Source organism: Phocoena sinus, chromosome 1, assembly GCF_008692025.1.
Source record: "Phocoena sinus isolate mPhoSin1 chromosome 1, mPhoSin1.pri, whole genome shotgun sequence".
Taxonomy (NCBI): Eukaryota; Metazoa; Chordata; class Mammalia; order Artiodactyla; family Phocoenidae; genus Phocoena; species Phocoena sinus.
This window is the reverse complement of record NC_045763.1, coordinates 140,387,571-140,405,558: the sequence shown is the minus strand read 5'-3', so window position 1 is coordinate 140,405,558 and position 17,988 is coordinate 140,387,571. Positions and strand designations below refer to the sequence as shown.

The following is a 17,988-nucleotide window of genomic DNA, read 5'->3' as shown; positions in this document are numbered from 1 at the left end:
ATCAGCGGAATCACCAGGATGATAATTGACTTTACTCTGTGACTCCCCTGTTGGCACATTTATTTTAGCTCTTCTGGCAGAGCTGGAGACTTGCCCTACTATTTTTTTTTAAACAGTTTTTTAAAAATTTATTCATTTATTTTTGGCTGCGTTGGGTCTTTGTTGCTGCGTGCGAGCTTTCTCTAGTTGAGGCGAGCGGGGGCTATTCTTCATTGTGGTGCACGGGCTTCTTACTACGGCAGCTTCTCTTGTCGCGGAGCACAGGCTCTAGGCACGCGGGCTTCAGTACTGGTAGCACGAGGGCTCAGTAGTTGTGACTCGTGGGCTCTAGGCACGCAGGCATCAGTAGTTGTGGCACACGGGCTCAGTAATTGTGGCTCGCGGGCTCTAGAGCGCAGGCTCAGTAGTTCTTGCGCATGGGCTTAGTTGCTTCACAGCCTGTGGAATCTTCCCGGACCAGGGCTCAAACCCGTTTCCCCTGCATTGGCGGGTGGACTCTTATCCACTGTGCCACCAGGAACGTCCCAGTCTACTATTCACTATGACGTTGTTTTCTAATTAGGTGTCTTGACGCAGCAGGCATTCCAGTATGAACATTTCTTTTGTTTCTTTAATGTGGCAGCAAGCTGTCTGACTTTTAGCTGCCTGATCTTTCAGAAATATTACCTGCCATATAAAATGAGGTATCACTCATAAGGCACCTAGCCCAGTGTGTGACACCTGAGGGGTCTCTGAGAATGTTCATTAAATCTTCCTGTTTATCTTGGTCTTCTGACTTCCGGTGCTTCAGTTACCCTCAGAGACAAAATATTACCTTGGTAAGGTTTATGTTTTTCTTCATCCCGGAAGAGAGTCCAGTAAATCTATAAACAGAGACTACATGGATTCTGTAAATAAAACGGCCACAATTTATTGAGTGCTTTCTATGTGCCAAGTGTTCCCACATTGCATTGCTTTTCATCCTTACAGTAACACTGTGAGGTAGACATTTTTATTCTCCCTGCTTTTTTGAGGAAGGAACCTTGCCTGAGAAGCCAAGTAGCTGAGGTTACAGGGCGGGCGAGCAAGGGAGGTGGGACGAGAGCTCGCACAGTTCTTGTCCTCAACCATCGCACACACTGCCCTCCACCCGCACCGTTTCAGTGGCCAGCGCAGTCTCGGGGACCCCGCAGGACACAGAGATGGAGAAGCCACAGCCCTGCTCTAAAGGCATTCTTCCTGGCTGAACAGAAATGTGACTGCCCTCAGATGTGAGCGCCAACACCTCCGGGCCCGGAGAGATCCCCTTCCCACCCCCTTCCTCTGGGCGGCCCCCTTGGAGTCCCATCTGGAATGTGGAGGAAGAACTTCCTGGGGCGAGTGCACAGCTGGACCCCCCCCTGCAAGCCCCCCCTCCAACCCCACCCCAACCTCATCCCAGAGGAGAGAACAGCAGGTGCTCCCGCCGCCCTCAGTGTCCTGGGAGCCCATTGTCTGGCTTTGCTTAGCGTGGCCTGCTTCCCTTCTAGCCCTGGGCATGTGGGCAGTGTACAAGCTAATTGGCAGGGCTGCTCCAGAGACTAAAGAGCATGGGAGCTGCCTGCTCGCTAGCGGGAGGGCGTGTTCCCAGCCAGCGCTCTGACATTTTCTGGTGCCCGGCGGGCGAGGCCACCTGCCTGAGGAAGGTGTAACAGGGAAAGGGTAAACACGGAAATTCAGGTCCTGACAGCTTGGCAGAGATTCCCCCAGAGGAGAGGACGCAACTGAAATCCAGCTGCTCAAGATGCTTGGTCAGCAAGGAGGAGACTCGACCTGGAGAGAGAAAGGAGTTCCTAGAGGGACAGAGAGAGCTGGTCCTGTCCTCCATCCACCTGCCAGGCAGAAGGATCCTGAGCCCCCAGGTTCCTGGGAGACCACACGGCTGAAGAGAAGGCCACTCCCTTCCACCAGCCCCCAATTCCCAGCACTCAGCCCGCAGCCCCCAGCCCCAGGTCCCCGGCAAACACCTTACCTCACATAGACAAAAATGCCCTGGTGACGGTTGGGGCTGCTCTGCTGGAAGCAAGGCAAGGTTCCCTGACCTGGATGAAAAAAAAACAAAATCCTCACAGAGAAGAGGAGTCCTGCTGGAGAAAAGAAGTTTTGCAGAGTGGAGACTGTGGACTTTGTAGCCAGACATATCCATGTTCCAACCTCAGCGCGGCGGCAGCCTGTAGCTAACCTAGCTAACCCTCGTGCTAAGGGCTTTGAACAATATGTCATTTAATTCTCACAACAACCCTTTAAGGGAAATTATCTTTTAATCTTTATTTTATGAGAAACGGAAGCTTAGTTCAACATCTTGCCCACGGAGATGTACCCGAGAGTACCAGTCCCGGGCCTGGAACTTGATGCTGCCTGGTGGAAGGCCATGCTCTTGACCATTAGGCCTCCCATACAAAGATGCTTTCTGTGGCGACATGATATTTGAGACAACACCTGTCCTCATGGAGAATGAGTTTCTTAGTTTCATCCTTTCTAACATGGGATTAACCATACTCATCTTTCAGGGTTTTTGTGAAAATTAGAGATAATATAAAGAGGCACATGGGAGAGTTCCTTGAGGGTTAAGGGCTAGGGAGAGTCCCCGATACCTCCCTGGGCAGAGAACTGCAGAGCCCATGCTCATCGGTGCTATTTCTTTTAAATTAAATCTCTTGCAAAAACATTACCTTAAATCAGAATGGAAAGATTTTCAAGTCAGAAGAGAACAATAGTCTCAATTCATTTCATTTTTATATTGTCCAAATTAAGATCATACGTATTATATTTTTCTCATTAAAATTGTAATACATGTTGATGCATTAATTATGGAAAATACAGAAACTGTAAAAAAGAAAATAAGAAAAATCTTTACTTCCCACTATTCAGAGATGACTACTGTTAAGACGTTTTTTCTTTATTTCTGGTATTTCGTTTATATATATATATATATATTTTTTTTTTTTTTTTAAAAATAGAATTGGTATCGTATTGCATGCTACTGTACTATATCCCACACTTAAAATGCAATGTATCATGAACACTACCATGACACCAAATAATTCTAAAAATATATGAGAATGAATAGTTGCTTTCCAATTTTCTTTACAAAGTGACTCATTACTTTTGTAATGGAAAAACGTTATGCTTAAAAGAACTCATTGTGTTAAAAAATATATTTCTGAGAGGGGTGTGTTGCTTTGCCCAACAGGTGTAGTGTCCTATGTTTATTCTCACTCAGGCCAAGTGGAGGGTGATATTCTCCCAGCATAACCATGACATGTGAAGTGGAGCTAGGGATAGTTGATTTTGTGAGGATTAAATGAGATCAGGTATGCAATGTCCCCAGGAGAGTGTGGGCCATGATGAGTGCTCAGTAATGATAGAATTGTGTCAGTCAATGACAATGCAAGGAGAACAAGGTGGGCATTCACTGGGGTGCCCTGGAGATTTGGAGGGCAGCCCTGCCAGTGATGTGCTGGAGTCAGCTCTTATATGCTCTCAAAAGCCAATTGTTAAATACTCAGGAAATTTTCAGCCTGGTGGTAAAAGTTATAAAACCATTGGTTGCTTGAAATCTGTCACAAGGGGAGCATTTACACCACAGAAATTGGAAATCAGCAAAAGCTACAAATCAGGGTCATTTGTTTGTTTCTTTCCTTAGGTATGTATTTTAGCAGCACACCACTGGTAGGGACAACACAAAGACAAGCTTTGCTGCTTCTCAAAGTGGTGGAGCCCTGAGGAAAATGCTTCTGAGGGCTCGTGTAGCATTAGTCGATTTTGCAAAAATGGAAAGGGATTAACATGAGCTGAGATCCTGGTCTGATTTCTCTTGCTTTAACTGCAAGGAGGAATAGGGAAGCTTAAGCAATGGGGAATCAAAAGGGCAAACCAGAAGAGCTTTGTTTATGCTCCTAAAACAGAAATAACTGGATTAGAGGATTAAAGTGCAGGAGATGGGGACACTTGTCAACTGGAGTGACAAGGACCTATTAGTGTAAGTGAATAAGAAGCTCACAGTTGGATAGAAATCCTTGCCCAAGGAGAAGGCTGTGGGAAGGAGATGAAGAATGGATGCACACAGCAAGCTCTCTTCCAACATGTCACAAGGATCAGAGGCATAGGGTCTGTGTGCTGGAAGGATTCACAGATCACTGGCTCACCTCTAACCTCCTAGGAGGAGACAGGGGCTGGGAATTGAGTTAATCACCAGTTGCCAATGATTTAATCAATTGTGCATAAGTAATACAACCTCCATAAAAATCCTAAACAATGGGATCCAGGGGAATTCCCTGGCGGTCCAGTGGTTAAGCCTTGGCTTTCACTGCTGGGGCCCGGGTTCAACCCGTGGTCGGGGAACTAAGATCCCACAAGCCGTGTGGCACAGCCAAAGAAAATGGGGTTCAGAGAGTTTCTGGGTTGGAGAAGCATCCATAGGCCAGGAGGGTGATACACCCCAAACTCTGTAGGGTCAGAAGAAGCTCCTTCCAGACCTTGCCCTACATATCTCTTCATCTGGATGTTCACCTGTATCCTTTATAATAGCCTTGTAATAAACTGGTAATAGTAAGTAAACTGTTTCCCTGAGTTCTGAGAGCCATTTATTACCGGCAATTTTTCAGACCTGAGGAGGAAGGGGTCATGGGAACCCGTGATATGTGGCCAAGTCAGATAGAAGTGCGGGTAACCTGGGGACCTACTAGTTGTGACTAGCATTTGAAGCAGTGGAATGGGGGGAGTCTGGTGGGACTGAGCCCTTGACCTCTGGGGTCTGCACTCACTCCAGGAAGTTAGTGTCAGAATTGAATTAAATCGGAGGATACCTTGTTGGTCTCCACAGAGAACTGGAGAATTGCTTGGTGTGGAAAACCCACACATTTGGCATCAGAAATGTTATGTGTCGAAACAGATCCTCAAGCATGAATGCTGTTTTTATCATTTGTGTGTGTGTGTATGTATATATATGTATTATATACATGTATATAATATAATACAATAAAGCTAGTTTCATTTGGGAAGGGAAATCCCAACAAAAGCTCACATTGAGCGCTTACTGTGCAAGAAGAATTCTGAAAGAAAAGTCAGAAGGTGCCGAGAAGTGATGGCTCTTATCACGTAAATAACCACGTGAATTTGAGCAAATCATTTCATGTCTCTGGGCTCCAATTTCTCACATAAAATGGAGTTTTCCGCAAATGATCTCTGAGGTTCCTTTCCGTTCCAGGATTTGATGTATTGTTAGCTGTGAGAAAGTCAGCATGAGGTACAGAGGGGGGCCATAGGCTGTAGAATCAGACAGCACTGGGTTCAATACCAAGGCTGTCGTTACTGCACATCTTTGGGCTAAAGAGTTAAACTCTCAAAAAATGAGGTTCCTCGTTTGAGAAACGGGAAAATAAAAATTATATTATAAAATCATAAGAATTGACTGGAAAATAAACATAAAGGACTAAGCATACATACCAGCATTGTGAAATGCCCACGGTCACGAGACCCCTCCACAAGACCACCAGAGACAAGAGTCAAAGCCAAACGGCAAGGGTCATTTATTGCTGGTTCGAACCTGGACCTCCGCGCACTCGTTGCCGGTGACGCTAAGAGGTCCCGATGGAGTTTAGTACAGCTCTTTTATAGACAGGTACAAACAAGCTCGCGACCTTCAGGGGTGGGGGGTACTGATTGGCTAACTTTTAAACAAAGACATTAGTCACTGATTGGTTAACTTTTAAACAAAGACACTAGTCACCGTCTGATTGGTTGGATGGTTGCAAAAGGGGGTTCAGCAAGCATAGTTACAGAAGCGAGAGTGGCTGGTTAAGTTTCGGTTTCCTGAGGCTTTGTTTTTCAATTAGGAATACTTAAGATGGGGCCATAGTTACAAACAGTACAAACAGGAAGATCGATGCAATCCTAGCAGCACTACGGCCTAATGGCAGGGCATCAATTCAGTCCTATTTCTACCAAAGTAGAACATAGCCCTTCAATTGTTTTTTGAATCTAATGCGAATTAAGAGACAAGTTACTTTAATAAGCAAATTAAAATAATGGACTCCATATTATTTTCAAAGCTCTGCTTTGTCATCTTAAGGTGAAACAGTTTAAAAACAGGATATGAAATTCAATGGGGGAAAATCAGCAAGCGATGAAACAGCAGAATATCTTTGCAGTTTTTTTCAGAGAATTCATTTCTAAACAGTTTACCAGTGGAACTTTTCTATTTTAGAGAGATTTGTCCAAGTTCACACAAACAGGTACTGCTGAATGAAACATTCCTGGGTTTCAGCAATATTGAGAGGTTACATTTTCTTCCCTGTGCTAATGCATCACATTTTTCATAAAATTGAAAGAAAAAAAAGTTATGAGCAGAATTTCATCAACCAGAACATTTTAGAAATGCAGAACCTGGGCTTTTGATTTTACACCACAAATCAAATAAAATGCAGGAAACCATTTTTTCCCCATCCTGATGCCATCATTTTGTACCTGCAGGGCCACATCTTGCCCTGGGAGGAGAGCTACTTCATTTCTTAGCAATTGTAACATTTTCTCTGAGGAATTCCAGTTGCTGCTGAGAACCAGCCTGTCCGAGAATATCCTTCAATGTTAAGTCAGTGATTCAATCAGAATCTGAAATATTCTCACAGAAAAAAATCAGTTAGAAAGTTGCATCATGCAGACTCAATATTGGACCTTCAACTTCATTGTATCATTAAAGAAACAATTCTTTAAAAACTAAACACATTGCATAAATAGGCTTGAACTGGCCAAGAATCATGTTTTGAGTAAAGACCAAGAAGGAAAATAAACAAACAAGGTGGAAGAATTTGGAATGTGATTTTTTTTTTCATGGCATAAATTTATACTCTTTATTATGTGCAGAAGACAGGAAAGTGTTGTCTGGGCCAGGATGACTCTCACCAGGTACCAGCACGAGGTGTGAAAAAGCAACATTCCTTCTACCCGGGAAGAGAGCTGCTCTGAATGCAGCAGGACAATTTTTTCCCGCTGAAGAACTGTGTCTTAGGACTGTCTGTATTGAATTTGCTGTAGTGGAATTTGGTTCTCAGCAACGAATTTCTTCTCCATCAGTGTCTTCTTTGTCTTGTACTCTGTTTTTAATTTGACCACCAGCATTTGGCATTGAATGAAAAGCCCCAAACTCACTCAACTGGAGGGTCACTGCATAGAAGAACAAATCATTGTTTGTTTTTAATTTCTTTCCTTTCCTGGCACAAATACTAAACTGAAATGATGTTGAAAGTATTGATCTGAAAAACAAAAAGAAAGAATTCAAGGGATTTGCTCCATTTAAAAAAATATGTGTCTTTACTCTGAAGTGTTAAGAGCAGTCAGGGCTGTGGGAAACCAGTTTCCAGCAGGTGACTAGGTGATAAGAAATTGTTCAGGTTCAACTTCTAATTCTGTTTTGTTCTTAATTTATAATAGTAATAGCTGATATATATCTGCCATGTCCAGTTTATAAATTGCTTTAGCATACATTAGTTACCTAATGTGATCCTCAAAGCAGCATAATGGTACAGATACCATCATTATCCCCATTTCACAGATAAGAAGACTGAGGTTCTGAGAGACTGACTTTACCCAGGTTTTTCAGTTAATGAGAGGCAGTGCTTGAAATCAGGCTTAAGTGTTCTGACTTCAAATTCCTTGTTCCTACTGTTGCCTTTTAAAGACCTAAAACTATGGGATACTTGAGCTGAAAGGGAACTTAGAGATCTGCTGGGCCACCCTTTGCCTGGTTCTACAGGATGTTAACATGTTTCCACAAAACAAAATTTGGGAAATGCCAACTTAAAGGATGTTAAGTGGATTTCTTGACCACAGAATGTCCCAGAGCCTTTATTTTGCAATGGATCTTGATGCCTTTTCTGATCTTATTTGGCGATGAATTTATTTTGGGGTCCATCTACCTAAGACCCACATTGTGTCAGGGATTTGGAAGGAGCTGTCCTCTCTTCTTTTTTACAGGAATAAATCCTCATTTGTCCTGGACTTTCTCAGAATACGCTATATTGTCACTCATATGCCACCTCAAGTCGACTTGGAAGAAAGTGGAAGAATTGAGCTTTTAATTGTTATTCAACAGATTTACCGCTGGAAACAGGAAGTAGTAACAAAGTGGCAGATTTCTGCCCTCCTGATTCTTTTCACAAACAATTATTCGTTGTGCACCAGATTCCAGGGACTGGGGGGGATCTGCATGGAAAGATGAAGAGGACAGTTCCTGCCCTTAATGTATTCCCTCACATTCTAGAACAAGGTGTAAACAAAACTAGCAAATAATGACAAACATCTGATGAAAGCTGGCACGGGATGGGAGCCAGAGAGGGTGGCATCTTGTCCTGGAGGAGATTGATGGAGGGGGTGATCTGCGCTCAAGTCCCTGCTCGTCTTCCTGGCAGGAGAAAGGCCACATCAGCCCCTTCACCTGCCCCACCTGAGGAGGGTGGTGACCGGGTACCCAACGGGCAGAAGGTGTGGATGCTCTCTGGGATCCATCCCAGCCCCAGGGCACCGGGGTCTGAGCTCTACAGCTTTCCTGACAGAAAGAAAAAAATAGATTGAAAACGTCTCAGCTCCACATGTCCTATATTTAATTGATTTGCACACAGACTCTTCAATCACGGTATTAATATTTAATCGTCCTGTCAGGTCAGATCCTTCGCCATCAGACAGTTAAAGATGGTTTTGGACAGAGGAGGAAATGAGGTGGTGGAATGGCATGAAATGAGGAAAGTGAGACATTTGCTCAGAGGGGACTGGATCTGAGGACCAAGGAGGGTCCTGAGAAGAAGTACACCTTGCTCACTTTCTCTCTGTCACTGTTCCTCCATTACACACATCTGTAACCACTGCAGCACTTGTCCAGAAGGACACGGGGAGCCATATAAGAGCTTAGACAACAACAAGGCCTGAGGAGAAAGTAGGGGGTTTCTTCAGTAAGGAGAAGCCAAGAGTCTGGTGCCGGGGGAAGGGTCCAGAGGATGAAGCATTCATATGCAATGTTTTCTAAGTTTGTGAGAAGCCGATTGGTGTTTTGACTCTGGGCTCCACCTCAGCCTGGGTGGAACCGGGTTGTACGCACATTTCTTTGAGAAACCGGTGTCCCTCTGGGCTGTGCAGCATCACAGCAGCCGAGAAAAATGGCCCGGGAACTATTTTAGGTGAACACGCTCTCAGAGGTGGTGAATAAACGTCTCAAATGTGACTCGTTCCAAGAGGCTATTAATAGGCAGGAGATGAGAGGGCTGGGAGAACTGAATTTCATTCAGGTTCGGACTCTGGCTTTATCTATACCTCCTTTTTCAACACAGAAACGAGGAGGGAGAGCTTGTCTTGCAGCGTTTCCAGGGGAGCAGGCAGAAAGCGGCCCCTTCCTCCTCTCCCAAGTCAAAGAGGGAAAAGCAGCGCACTCACCGCGGGCCCCAGCACAGTGCTTTCTGACCATCGCCCATGGCTTTGCTGAACACAAGCCTACCAAGTCCAGAGAGTCACAGAAAATCAAGATGAGGCAATGCCTCGATTCATATTCATATTTGCTTCGACATCGCCGTCGCCTCTCTGTGCATCTTCTGGGTTTGAAGCAGCGGTTCTCATGGGGAAAGAATTGCTGGAAGGGGACCTTCGGAAATGCCCGAGTGTATTTGGCTGTCTTAACAGTGGCCTGGGATGATCTTACCATTTAGTGGGAAAGGGCAGAGATGCTGGACAGGCTGAAACGCTCTGGCTGGTGTCCCCAACCAAGAACTGCCCCTGCCCTGCATGACTACTTGGGGCCCCTCTGTGTATTCTCAGCAGAGGATGTGTTTGGAATGGTCTGAGAGTAAACCTGAACTCCATTTTACTCATCAACATAGAGTATTTGTTTCATGTTTTAACGGTTGTGGAAAATCAAGGAAAGACAGACTTTTGTTTTGTTTGGGCCTTTACCAAGAGTTGTTCATCTTTTGGAAGAATCAGATCCCTGATGGCAATGACACTTGTGGTATTTGTTACCAAAACCACATACCTGTGCTGGTCTGCGTCTGCAGCTGTCAGATTTCCGCACGGGAGGATCTGACTACTTCCTGCTGGCTCCTGATACAGTCGCACCAAACCTTTACATATTGAAACACATCTGATGTTATCCTAAGCGACTTTGGTTTTATTTTGCCTTTACATTCCATTAGGGCATTATACTGATTTTTAGAATGGTATGTAGGTGGATAATATTAATTTAATTTAAGGAACATAAAGGGGATATTATAGAATATTTGTTGTGGGGGAGGCATTGGGTCTAATCCAGGTCCTAAAACAGGGGTGAAATAACTGGGTTAGATTTTAAAACAGGACAGACTCCTGAGAGAAGAGCCAGGCAAATGGATCATCAGCCACAGGACTCTCTGACTCATGTTCTGCTCTGAGGCTCAAACGCTTCTGCAAATGTGCCTGCGAGAATCAGGCAGTTCATGGGGAAGAGTAAAGGGGCAGAAAAGCAAGAGCTCAAGGGCCATGGCAGGGGCACCAGCTCTCAGCCTCACTGGGCACCGTGGGGTCTGAGCCTAGCTGGGGCTCATGGCCTGCTGACTGTGGCCCTGCAAGATTGCAGGCATAGCGTTTCTAGATTTTCCATGCTTGCAGTGGAAGCTAGAAAGCCGGCGTGCTGGAAATTATATTAGGTGTGGTAAGCCTCCAACAAAGAGAGCCAACAATACAACAGCTCAAGGACCAGGATATTGATTTCTTTTGCAGTTCATGATCAAGGCAGGGCCACAGCCACATGTGGCTGTCAGCCAGGAGAAGAGGGATGAGGGCATGGAGGAGAGCACAAGGAGCCTCATTAAGGTCCAGACCCGGAAGCGGTGCACCTCCACTTTTACATGTTCCACTTTTACATGCCCTCTGATTGGTGGGGAAGTGTCATCTGTAGCTGGGCAACCATCGCCTGGCTGATGAACTGATGACCATCTCTGCCAGAGTACTTACTCCAAGCACTTAAACCAGTCCTCTGCAGACCATGGAGCTGAACTTGGCTCAAAGACTGCCTGTCCTGCTCTGCTGGAATTCACCATTTAGTTGTAGATTTAAGTTCTACACCAGGAAAAACCATTTAGACTAGAGGAAGAAGGAGGAAGGCAGGGGGGCCAATGTGTTTAAGTTGGTGGCGGGGTGGCATACTCAGAGCAGACACTCTTAGTGGGGACAGCTTGGAGGATGGACGGACACAGAACGCAGGTAAGGGAGGTTTTGTTCAGCTTATCTGTCTTACCTCCACCTTGCCTGACAAAGCCTTCCTAGGCCAGCCTAGGTGCTCCTATTCTGTGTGCCTGGCACAGCACCAATTATACTTATGGTTTTCCTTGCCTATTTTTGTCTTCCCATCTAGACTGCAATTATATTTTGCTCACTTTTATATCCCCAGGGTCCTGCAGAGTAATTAGTATAGTAGGTGCTCAACAAATCCTTGATGAACGACTGAAAAAATTCTATGAACAGTAGAAAACTAATGCATGCTTCTGAGTCAGTGCAAGGCACCATCACGGTGTTTCGTTAAGACTAATCTGGTTATCACGTTCAGAAGGCCAGGGCCAGCAGGACAAAGACAGACTGGGTTTCTTGGCGAAGTACTCTGTGACTGAGGGTAGAGATGTCCTGTGGGAAGCAATGGGCTTCAAAAGGCTAATGGGTTGGGGGCGTCTGCATGAGGAGTGGAGAATTAGAAACTCTGCTTCTGGATGTTTCCGTCCAAGTCTAGTCTAGTGATAACAGAGTCAGCTGCAGTACCAGTCACCAAGGCAAGGCCTGAGTGGAGGAGACAGTGGTGAGTAGCACATCCTTGAGGGTTCTATGTCCTATGAAACTGAATTAAAATAGAAACTGTAGGAGAGGCTTCCTGGATGAGGGAGCATTTATGATGGGCTTTGAGACATGAGGAAAATGAAGGTCCTGAAAAAGCATGTCAGCTTCATTAATTTGCCAAGAATCTAGTGAGTCCAATCAATATTATTATGAAAGAAAAAATAAATTATGAAATGGACAGTTAGCTATGGTTTGTACTAGTCTCTTTGGAAGAATGAATGGGAGGACAATTGGGGGTTCTTCTCAAGTTGGAAAGTTTCTGTTGCTATATCAGGTTTTGGTCACTCAAGCCCATTGAAGAAAGCTGTGATCTTTGAGGAATAAGGTTCTGCTGGATGTGAGGGGGAGGTTCTGGGAGAAGTCAGGTCACCCCTTCCCTGAGCCAGTGATCTAGGAAACACCAAGCAGGTGGCAGCCCCTGTGGTCCAGGATCGACCCAGATGCTGACCTTGCCTGTCACCCCAGCCAGCCAGCGGAAGCTTCTGCAGCCCCAGGGGCTGGCAGGCGGCCCCAGCATCCGCTGTCACATCCTCAGGGGTGTGAAAGAAAGCCATAGGTCTTCCATTGTGTGCAGGGGAGTGGGGCTGTAGGTGGGGAGCCTCAGACAGAGCCGAGACACACTTCGGGGTGGGGGCAGGCTCCACAATTAAACAAAGGCTTGGCTGTTAGAAGATCCCTCGGGGAGTGAGACTTTGGATTATTAGGCTTGGGTTAAGGAAAGGGCTTTCTCTGCAAACACAACAGATGCCTGGAAGTGACGCTGCCCACTCAAGATGTTTGTGGGAGGCAAGGCTGAAAGGCCCAGCATAGCACGTGGTCAGGGTCGCGGCGCTACTAAGCAGTTCTTGGGAGCTGAGGGTGAGGAAGGGTTGGGCCTGGTTTTAAGTCTTGGAGAAGGAGGCTCTGAATGTGGCTGGAGGTGAAGGTGAGACAGAGGACGATCATGTTGAAGGAGAACTAGAGAGAAGTCAGAAGACTTGGGTTTTAATTTCAAGTTTTACCATCTAGCGCTTGACCGTAAGTCATTTTCCTTTTTTTGGGCCCTCTTTTCTACACCTGTCCTGCTCTGGCCCAGGTTTAGTGGGGGTGGGAGTAGGGCAGATGGATAGGCTTGGGAGAGGCACAGAGTTCCACACCACTGTGAAGCGCTGATGCATCAGTGATTTCGATTTCCTTGCACTTTGTAAGCACCTGATGGATACTCAGTAAATATAACACAGCCACTGTTTCAGGCTCAGAGACCTCCCCTCCTGGAATACTATTCTCTACCAAGGTCAAGGGGGCTCCAGATAATCTAAGGGAGCAATGAGTTCCCTTCCTCCAGCTTCCAGGATAGATCAGAAATAATAAAATGTTTGGGGCAAAGAATTAAAAATCGGGATGGATCTAAAGTACTTCACCCCCAAATATCTCATTCTTTCAAAGATGATGATCTGAATAATCAAGATTCTGAATGAGACTGAAAAATGCTCTTTGGAAGAAGATTAGATTTCTTTGCAGAATAACAGATTAAGTTTTTTTTTTTTTTAATGACTGACAACAACAAAGTTAAAATATCCAAAACTACCTCATGAATTAATCAACCAAGGAAACAGACATTTCCATTATTCAGATGTTAGCAAGACTCTAAGTGTAAATATCTCAGAAGTACTAGAAGGTCATATTTGCAACGGACTTTTAAAGGTGAATTTAGCCCAACATATACACTTTACGGGTGAAGAAACTGAGACCCAGAAAAGAGGTTACAGTAAGAAATGAAAAGTGCATATGCAAAGTTTACCTTCTCCTACGCTGAATGAGGATATGATGTCAGCGTGTCCACCCACACATGGCACCTGGCTGCCTGGGACACCTGCAAGGCTGCCGTGGGGTGACGTGTGGTTTGATTTTCCTCAGCATCTCTTCCTTTGGGAGAACACTTCTCTTATTTTCCTGGATCTGTCGGTCAAGGTGCTGTTCATCATGGGAGGACACTTGACCTGGGTTGGTCACCAGTCACAGGGATTGGTCCGGAGTGGGCATGTGATCCAAGCAGAACTCATCAAAGTCTTTTCCTGGGATTTTTATGTGGATGGATCCAAAGAAGCATGCTTCCTTGACTGCAAAGAGGAAGCTATTTATAGTAGGAGAAAATTAGGCTATTCTTGAAGGAAGAAAACCCTAGATAGACAGACTCTAGATAAATGATGATAGATAAAGATAGATAGATAGATAGATAGATACACATACACACACACACACACACATACACAGAAACAGAAAGAACCTGCTCCTGCACTTGCTAGTTCTTTTGCTTGAGCTTAAGTTTCTGTCACTTGCAAACAAAAAAAGTTGTGATCAATATAATAGAAACACAATGGCCCTGTGACTTTCTTTCTTTTTTTTTTGTTTTACGGTACGCGGGCCTCTCACTGTTGTGGCCTCTCCCGTTGCGGAGCACAGGCTCCAGACGCGCAGGCTCAGCGGCCATGGCTCACGGGCCCAGCCGTTCCACGGCATGTGGGATCTTCCCAGACTGGGGTATGAACCTGTGTCCCCTGCATCGCAGGCGGACTCTCAACCACTGAGCCACCAGGGAAGCCCCCCTGTGACTTTTTAATGATCTAAAGCTGATAAGTTGGTGGTAGAAGGGAAAGAAATGTAAATAGAATCCCTTTCCTCACCTGGAATGTGTTCCCTGGGACTTGGTACTAGGAAGAGACTGCGGGCCTTTCCTGTTTATTTCCCCCACCCTTTGTCTATTTAAAAACATTGACAAGGGCTTCCCTGGTGGCGCAGTGGTTAGGAAACTGCCTGACAGTGCAGGAGACACTGGTTTGAGCCGTGGTCCAGGAAGATCCCACATGCCATGCAGCAACCAAGCCCATGCACCACAACTACTGAGTCTGCGCTCTAGAGCCTGCGAGCCACAACTACTGAGCCTGCATGCCGAAACTACTGAAGCTCGCATGCCCAGAGCCCGTGCTCCGCAACAATAGAAGCCACTGCAATGAGAAGCCCGCGCACCGCAATGAAGAGTAGCCCCCTCTTTCCGCAACTAGAGAAAGCCCACGCGCAGCAACGAAGACCCAACGCGGCCCAAAATAAACAAATAAATAAATTTATAAAAATAAATAAAGTCGGTCTCTCCTGCATCCTGAAATCTTGTTACTCTAACTATTTACATCAATTCAACATTTACTGAGAAAAAGGAGTACAGATTGTTCAAGGATGAGAAGAAACCAGCTCTGATTTCCTAACGATTGCAATCTAGGTGGTGGTGAGCTTTGGGTGTCAGTTCTGTGTTTCTCCCCAGGTTGCCCTACCAGCCACTGGAGTTGAGCAAGCTACCAGCACTCACAGAGCTTTTTCTCCTGCCTTCCTCACCTCAGCTTGTTGGGAGGATTGTATTAGTCCACGAGGGCTGCCAAGACAAAACACACAGCCGGGGTAGCTTAAACAACAGAAATTAATTTTCCTACAATTCTGGACGTGAGAAGTCTGAGATCATGGTGCTGGCAGGTTGGGATTCTCCTGAGGCCTTGCCTTGCAAATGGCCACCCCCTTGCTACCTCTTCACATGGTCGTCCCTCTGTGCCCACGCAACCGTGGTGTCTCCCTGTCTGTCCAAATTTCCTCTTGTTATAAGGATACCATTCAGGTTGCATTATGGTCCACCCTAATGGCCTCATTTTAACTCAGTCCCCTCTTTAAAGGCCCCATCTCCTAGTATAGTCACATTATGAGGTACTGGGGGTTAGGGCTTCCACATATCAATTTTGGGGGACACAATTCAGCCCATAACAAGAACCAAATAAAATCACGTGCAAATGCCCAGCATGATGTCTGCCAGGCACACGGTAACATCCTACAAATTTGAGTTCCCCCTCTTTCCTGCTAGTAGGATACTAAAGGTTTAGATGGAGCAAGTATAAACTCTGGCTCCTGTGGGTATAAATTGTTACTAAATAGGGATAAGGGGGATCCAAATTCATGAGTTTCTATTAATCAAAACTGGTTTGGGGATTTCATTTTTTAAAAATTAGATTTACTGAGGTATAATTTTATATCATAAAATTCACCCTTTCAAAGTGTTCAATATATGTTCAAGGAGTTCTGACAAAGGTATATAGTCAGTCGTGTAACCACCATTTACAATCAATATACAGAACATTTCTATTGCTCCAAAAAGTAACCTCAAGTCCCTTTGCCATTTCTCCCCTCTCCGAGCCCTTTGTAACCACTGATCTTTCTGTCTCTACAATTTTGACTTTTCCATTATGTCATATAAATGGTCATTTGATATTTAGTCATTTGTGATTGACTTTCACTTTCACTTAGCATAATACTTTTGAGATTCATCCATACAGCTACATGTATCAGTTTCAGTAGTTATCCATTTATCAACTTTTTTTTTTTTTACCAATTTATACCAAAGATACCACAATTTGTTAAACCATTCGCCAATCGATGGGCATTTGAATGGTTTCTACTTTTCGGTGATTATGAATAGAGCTTCTATGAACATTAAGAGTACACGTCTTTTCGTGGACGTATGCTTTCCTTTCTCTTGGATAAATACCTTAGAATGGGATTGCTGGGTGCTATGATACGGGGATGCTTAACTTTTTAAAAAACTGCAGACTGGGTATGATTTTGCACCCCCATTGGCTGAGTGTTTTACACGTATTTTATCACAATCTGTGCCTTGTCTTTTCATTTTTCTTAACACTATCTTTTGAAGAGCAGGAGTTTAAAATTTTGATGAAATCAAATTTATCAATTTTTATTTTTATGATATATGATTTTTGTGTGTGTAGCTAAAAATCTTTATTTAATCCAAGGTCACAAAGTTTTATCTTCTATTTTTCTTCCAGGAGCTTTATAATTTTAGTTCTTGCATTTACTACTATAATCCGTTTCAAGTCAATTTTTGTATGTGGTTTGAAGTAAGGGTCAAGGTTAGTTTTAGGCATATGAATGTCCAATCACATACCAACACAATGCATTAAAAAGGCATCAAATTACCCCATCAAACTACCTTGACATCTTTGTCTAAAATCAGTTGACTATACACATGTGGGCCCACATCTGGACTCATATTATTCCATTAATCTATCTTTCTATACTGTGTGCCTAGGCTATGTGTGTGTGTCCAAATCCACATTGTCTTTATTTTTGAGGCTTAAAAATAGTCTTCAAATCAGGTAGTGTTAGTTTTCCAATTTCATTCTTCTTTTTCAAAATTGTTTCTGCTATCCTAAATCCTCTGCATTTCTATATAAACTTCAGAATCAGTGTGTGAATTTTTACACAAAAGCCTATCCGGAGTTTGATTGGGATTACTTCTATCTATAAAGGAATTCATTTTGATAAATTAGATGAGCACCATTCCTAATTTGGTCAAGCTTTGAAACAAACTTTGGTATTTTAGAAAAGTGTTCAGTTTTTAATTAGGTTGGGTGTTGATTTCGAAGCCTGCGATTCTCACCTTCTCTTCTGAGTCTAGGATGCAATGGAAAGAAGCATCACCCTGGTGACAGAAAGACCCGGGAGTGTGTTTTGTCCTTGAGAGGAAAGGCAGTTTCCTCCTTCAGGTGAACTCTGTCTCTGTCTGCGACAGGTAAAATCTCACAACTCAAACCCAAGAGAAGCTGTTTCAAGGCATTCCCAAATAACCACCCTTCCCTCCTTTGTCAAGAGCAAAGTTCATCGGATTTAGGAAAAGTGGTCTCATTCACAGCCCAAGCACAGGCCCCAGGAGGAGCGTGTTCTGGGAAGCGATTGAGGAGAGGCCCAGAAAAAGCCAGGGGAGAGGCTTTCTGGAAGCATTGCCACCCCTAGCAGGGGGTCTTCCAGATGAAATACCCAGAGTAGGGGCCATGACTGCCGCCCAGCCAGCTCCCCAGGGACTACCCTGAGAAACCCAGCCTATCAGCAGCAGAATTGTTGCCTGTGCTTTATACTGTGAATTGTTAGCAGTCTCTAAATAGACCATTCATTTTTCCTTTTAGCACAGAAGGGTCTCACAACTCCAAATACCACCAGGGGCCTGAACGTTTCAAGTCAAAACATTCCCCAAACCACAGCCCTCGGGTGAGAGGACGAGCTAGCCAAGGGTTTGGAGGAAAAACAACCACCTACCAG

General features: G+C 44.7%; 1 protein-coding gene across 1 annotated transcript in view; it reads right to left on the bottom strand.

The window, feature by feature from the left end:
- Positions 1–6,766: 6,766 nt before the first annotated feature.
- Positions 6,767–17,988, bottom strand: part of C1H1orf21 (chromosome 1 C1orf21 homolog) — a 265,201-nt gene continuing 253,979 nt past the window's right edge. The window contains exon 6 of the mRNA XM_032631797.1: positions 6,767–7,271. Within this exon, the coding sequence (XP_032487688.1) occupies positions 7,242–7,271 (30 nt within the window). The 3' untranslated portion in view covers positions 6,767–7,241. The remainder of the gene's footprint in view (positions 7,272–17,988) is intronic.